We start from the raw sequence: 6000 nt of genomic DNA, 5'->3' as shown, positions 1-6000 counted from the left end.
CTTGATTATATAATCTGCAGTTAAAACAATTAACCATTTTCAGGTTTGTAAAATAGTCCTTTTAATGCTTCATAAGTTACAACAAAATTCAACCTTTATGTTGGTCAAAGATGAATAGATGAGTGCCTTTTTCCCAAAACTGTTTCCAAATGTCTTAATACTACCTAGTATTAATAATATAAATACATACTTTTATAATAATTTTCATAGATAAGGACTATTTCTTGTTTGCAGGTCTATGGAAATGCAGGATTTAGTAAGTGGAAGTAGCGAAACTCCCAATGGTCCAAAACTCGACAACTCCTGTATCAATAATAATTCCATGACACAAAATGGCACAGAAGGTAAGTGCTTGATTTTCTTAACTATGAGGTCCAGTATGGAACAAATTTGTGTACCATGCGTTCATTATTGTATTTTTATTTGCCTTTTAAGCAAGGCCCATAAGATACAAGATGCAGTGGTTTTTCAAAATGATTTATGAATATCTTGTTTATCTTCCAAATACCCCTCTGACAGGCTCTTGGAAGCAAGTGATAAACATACTTTTAGGTAGGGAAGTGCAAATTGAGTCAGAAATTATGGTTTATCAGAGAGACTTAAGTTGAAAGTGAGAATTTTACTATGTTTATTAAGAGAGAAAAGCTGCAAAACTGATTCTTATTACTTTCTGACATTGTTCTTCCTTTGTTCATTTTAACCCATCCTGCCAAAAATTATATTTTAGAATTTTTAAAGATTAAGTGAGAAAGTATTCAACACATCCAGAAGCAATAATCTTATCACAAAAGTAATTGTTTTGCTGAAATATGTAGTCAGTTTATGCAGGGAATGTCCAAGTTCTCACCAATCATAAAGAAACTAAATGATTTGGCAATATATTCAGTGCTGTCAAAATAAAGTTGGGAGATGATCGCAAAATTATAGTTTAGAAAAAATAAAATTACAGTTTGATTGATGGGAACATAGAATATGTAATGTCTACCTAAATAAAACTCTCAATGACTGCTAGATTGTCACAATGTTAGTTTTCATTTTCGAGTGTCACAATACAATTGCTACAAAATATATTAAAGGAATTTTCAATTATTTCATTTTGTTTTAGAAATAAGTAAACATTCTAAACCGAATGCCACTCTGCATCTTGTAGCAGAATTCTGATAAACCAATTCACAATAATATCCAATATTATAGTCACAAGCTTCCAATGAAGTTACTGTGAAAATCCTCTAATCACCACACTCCGGCACCTGTTTGGGTACACTGAAAGAGAATTTAGCATGGTCAAGCACATACCAGCACATCCTTTGGACTATGGGCGGAAACCAGAGGAAACCCACGCAGACATGGAGAATATGCAAACTCCATACAGTGATCCAAACCAGGAATCGAACCTGGGTGCTATGAGGCAGCAGTGTTAACCACTGTGCCACCGTGCCGCTGCTCTCACTTGTAGTTGAGTAATGCTTTTGCTGCAATGATATTAAATAATTTTCTTGATGTGTAATGCTTTATCAGTAGAAGGATGCAGAATCAATTCCACACACAACTGCTTTTCCAAAATCTATAACGCGGCTGTGGTGAGGTGCTGAACAGAATCTATGACAAGTCCGTCCTAGCCAATGGAGGGGATTCTCCAACCTCGCCACAACATTATTAGATTGCGCTGATCTCAGAGAATAGCATGCCTAGCGCAAAAGCGTTTGCAATTCTCCCGGCCTCTTTTTAATGGCATAAACTGTTTCGTGCCCATACTTGCCCAGAAAGGGCGAGAGGGTGATTGGCATGAGATCAACATCATTTCAATATCATTTGCGAATCGGCGCACAACCCACCCTCCTCCCAGCATGATTCCACCTCTCCAGTGGGAGGGTAGGTCAGCCGCTGCCATGGTGTGGCATGGGGGGGCCCTATGGGTACAAGGGTTGGGGTGGGGCAGGAGTCCTCAAGTAAGTGTCGCCACTGGGTTGGGGCCATTCTCCCTGCCAGCTTGAAGACCCCCCGAGAGATTCCAGAGTTCGAGGTCAAATCCCATTAATGTCGCATCCTCCACCTTGCCACCTCTTGGCTGGGAAAGTTCAGTTGTTTAGTGCGGACATTCCATTGCAGGCTCCACTAACAGTCACAAGCAGCTGGCAACTGATGCTCCAATCAATGGAGCTCAGCGGGTGCTAACGCAGCTCTGCACACAGCAGGAACTCTGCAGTGCTCCCTACAATGGCCACCTGTTGCATGGAAGTTAGTAGGGCACCTCGCTACCATCTGCCTGACCTGGACACTATGTCTGGAAGCTACTTTGCACCAAACGTCCAGGTGGGTACACGAAGGTGTAAACTGCAAGTTTTCAACATTGAGGACCTTCCCAGAGCCACCCTTATGCTCAACGTGAGCACCAGAACGCTGAACCCAGTCAGCCTCATGATGCCACCACTGGCCTGTGGTATCAGGGAGATTTCTCCGGTGGGGAGCCAGCCATCTGGATGGGCAGCTCTGCGCCACATGCCAGCGAGCATGCAACTGCACTGGGAGTGGAGAAGGCATTGTGCCACATCATGTGAAAGGAGGGTACAGCTATGTGGGACTCCATTGGCAACTGAGGGGACATGGGCAGTGTTTGTGGCCGCTGAGGCAATGATGTGGTAATGTCGGCAACTAATTGAGGTGGTGCATGGCACGTGGATGGCGTTGTGCTGCAAGGGTGCAAATGCAAGGGAACAGGGGGTGCTGGGAGGGATTGAGGGGCTCTGGATGGATAACCCCCGTACAGACTGTCTCTCACTCTGTCCTTCTACCTCCCCACGCTCTTCCAGGGTGGAAGGCCCCGGCATCGCTTCAGCATTTCCTCCTCCTGGGGTGCTCATGGCTCCCGGTACACTCCTTGGGATGATGGGACACCTGGACTTGGCTCCAGAAGTATCTGTGTCACCTGGCGCTGCCAGTCCTGGAGGTCCAACCACGTCTGCACCATGATGCATAAGCTCATAGCAATGGTCCTGTGAGTCTGGACCAAGCTATGGAGCCTCTCAGCAAGTGCCCTCTATGACTGGCCCATGCTCTTGAGGCCCACAGCCATAGCCCTCAGCGACACAGCCATACCATGGACCTGGCCACCCATGGCTACCTTCTCCTACCCCAGGCTTTTCACCACAGTCGCCACCCTTGCAGTGTTGGCCTGGGTATCGCGTAATGCTGGCACCATCTCCTTTACCTGAAGGCTATTGGACTCCTCAAAACAGCCTTGCAGCTGCTGGAATGTCTCCGACACCAGCACCTGCAGTCCCCAGCTTTGTTTCTGCATCCCCAGCAGCTCTGTGAGAACCTTTTCCAGTGGCCCGGCACCTAGCTAGGGGCCAGCTGTGACCTTGGATCTGACAGGACTCTGCCTGTTCGATTCCTTCAGATGTTCTCGCCTCCACCTGATGTGCATCAGCAGCTGTGTGGTGCTCACCAGAAAGTGACCTGAAGACTCTCTGCTAATTCTACCTACCAAGGTGTGTGTCTCTGTGGTGGTGGATGGTGTGGCTGATGCTTGTGACACCTAGTCACTGTGGTTTCCTTGGAACTTCCTCCAAGGTGCTTGTGGAGGGGGACAGGGTGGTGGGAATGGTGGCGTGGCTCAGCACTGTGCCTCACCAGGCAGAGGTTGTGACTGGGGATGCCAGAGGGATTTGAGGAGGATGCTGGGGGGTCGGGTGATGGACATCCACGGGGTGTCCAGGAAGGGTCAGGGTGAACATTCCAGGAGTGATGAATGGGATTGATACCAGGATGAGTTGGGTGGACACTCACCCTTGTAGCCTGAATGAGGAGGTTCTTCTTTCTCCTGCATTGGGCCCTGGTCCTGCATGTCAAACCACAGGCACTAACGGCCACCACCTCCGAAGCTGCATTGAAGTCATTGCTCCTGGGTCGTCTTCCCTCCTGGGGGTACAGGATGGCCCGCCTCTCCACGTCATTCAGCAACTGTCCCTCTGTAAAGCATAGGGCTGGTCTGCGCAGTGCCATCTTCCTGTTGTGGCTGGCTGTGAGTACAGTGGAAGTGTTTAAATGCAGCTCCCCCTTATTAATGGCATACAGCTGTGGCCACCTTGGGTGAGTCATGTGTCTGGAGACGCTAATGCGTGTTTCACCTGGAGACTGTTTGTGAATTGCGATGCGGAGCAGTCACCCCTTATGACACTTAGCTTTTGGGAGAATTCTGCCCAATGTCACAAACATCCTAGTAGCTAGTCAGAGTTAGGAGCAGATTGCACACCCGCTCTTTTGGTCATTGGTATACTATGGCCTAAGGAGTTCAGGGTGCTGGCAAGATGAAGGAATTTGTTATCCAACCTAAGGTTTGTGTTCAAAATTTCAGAAAATTGTTTAAGGTGAGAATCACTCTCTTTATGTTCATTGTATCAAAATGGTAAACAAAGCAAAAAGACTAATGGACAGAATTGGATAGGTCCACAGGCTCTGAGACTGATGCATGATTAGCTTGTGCCTGTTTGTTGCAATGCAGGCAGCACAAACCCATGCTGTTTGCAAAATTAAATGACAAGTGTGCAGCCTGGCGCTAAACATCCAGCTAAGTATCTGTGCATGTCAGCAAGGGCATGTGAGAGTTGCACCTCTTAATGCTAACCTGCATGACTTAAAGTCAGTTTTAATTTCTTGGTGCATTATGGCTGTAGCAGGGCAGAAAGAAGACTGAGACTTGGTGCAACGAGGCACAGTGTATCCTTCAAGGTTGTTTGACACAGTACTAAGTGCAGAAAGTGAAAAGGACAAGAGAGATCCACTGTCAACTGGGGGCTAGGAGACCCCGCAGACAGACACTGAGAAGGCAACAAGATCAGATAGCTACCTCTGTCAAAGCAGTCTCACTCCAAGGACCTGAATTCAGTGTAAAAAGATGTTTTATGACCTCACACAAGTGGTCAAGGTCAGCGAGTACATTTTCAAATGCCATATCCTTACAAATGAACCAGTAGTGTCTCATTCTGCTTTGCTCACCTATCAACATTCCCTATCCAGCATGACTGATACCTAATATTCATGGCTTCACCTCAAACACTTAGCACTGCTGCAAGCCAACATCTCTCAGCTTGTGCACAATATTTGTTATTCAGTCATGGCTGGGACATCATCCACACACATTGCAACACACTCAATAGGCAAGCTTTAATGCCTCCCCTCTTCCTCCGAAGTGAGTTCCAAACCCATGGGTTGGCCTTTTGATTTTGATTTGATTTACTATTGTCACTTGTATTGGTATACAGTGAAAAAATATTGTTTCTTGCACATTATACAGACAAAGCATACCGCTCATAGAGAAGGAAAGGAGAGGGTGCAGAATGTAGTGTTACAATCATAGCTAGGGTGTAGGGAAAGATCAATTTAAGATAGGTCCATTCAAATGTCTGGTGGCAGCAGGGAAGAAACTGTTCTTGAGTTGGTTGGTACGTGACCACAGACTTTTGTATCTTTTTCCCGACGAAGAAGGTGGAAGAGAGAATGTCCAGGGTGTGTGTGGTCCTTGATTATGCTGGCTGCTTTTCCGAGGCAGCGAGAAGTGTAGACAGAATCAAAGAATAAGAGGCTGGTTTGCATGATGGGCTGGGCTTCGCTCACAACCCTTTGTAGTTGCTTGTGGTCTTGGACAGAGCAGGCGCACATATCAAGCTGTGGTACAACCAGAAAGGATGCTTTCAATGGTGCAGCTGTAAAGGTTGGTGAGAGTCGTAGTGGACATTTCCTCAGCCTCCTGAGAAAGTAGAGGCATTGGTGGGCTTTCTTAACTATGGCCTTGGCATGGAGGGACCAAGACGGGTTGTTGGCGATCTGGACACCTAGAAACTTGAAGCTCTCGACCATTTCTACTTCATCCCCGTTGATGTAGACATGGGAATGCCCTCCACTACTTCCTGAAGTCGATGGCTAACCCCTTCATTTTAGTGACATTGAGGGACAGATTCCAGTTCACCAGACTCTTTATCTGTTTCCTGTACTCTGTCT

At 46.4% G+C, this 6000-nt stretch overlaps 1 protein-coding gene across 3 annotated transcripts in view; it reads left to right on the top strand.

Moving 5' to 3' along the window:
• Positions 1-235: 235 nt before the first annotated feature.
• The window catches only part of eya1 (EYA transcriptional coactivator and phosphatase 1), a 183954-nt gene continuing 178189 nt past the window's right edge, over positions 236-6000 (top strand). For 2 of the 3 annotated variants that reach the window (XM_078217104.1, XM_078217102.1), the window contains exon 1: positions 236-344. In XM_078217104.1, coding sequence (XP_078073230.1) covers positions 239-344 — 106 coding nt within the window. In that variant the 5' untranslated portion in view covers positions 236-238. The remainder of the gene's footprint in view (positions 345-6000) is intronic. The other variant, XM_078217101.1, reaches the window with a different exon arrangement.

The sequence above is a fragment of the Mustelus asterias genome, chromosome 7 (assembly GCF_964213995.1).
Source record: "Mustelus asterias chromosome 7, sMusAst1.hap1.1, whole genome shotgun sequence".
Classification (NCBI taxonomy): Eukaryota; Metazoa; Chordata; class Chondrichthyes; order Carcharhiniformes; family Triakidae; genus Mustelus; species Mustelus asterias.
The sequence above is the reverse complement of the archived record's forward strand: the minus strand, read 5'-3'. Positions and strand labels throughout refer to the sequence as shown.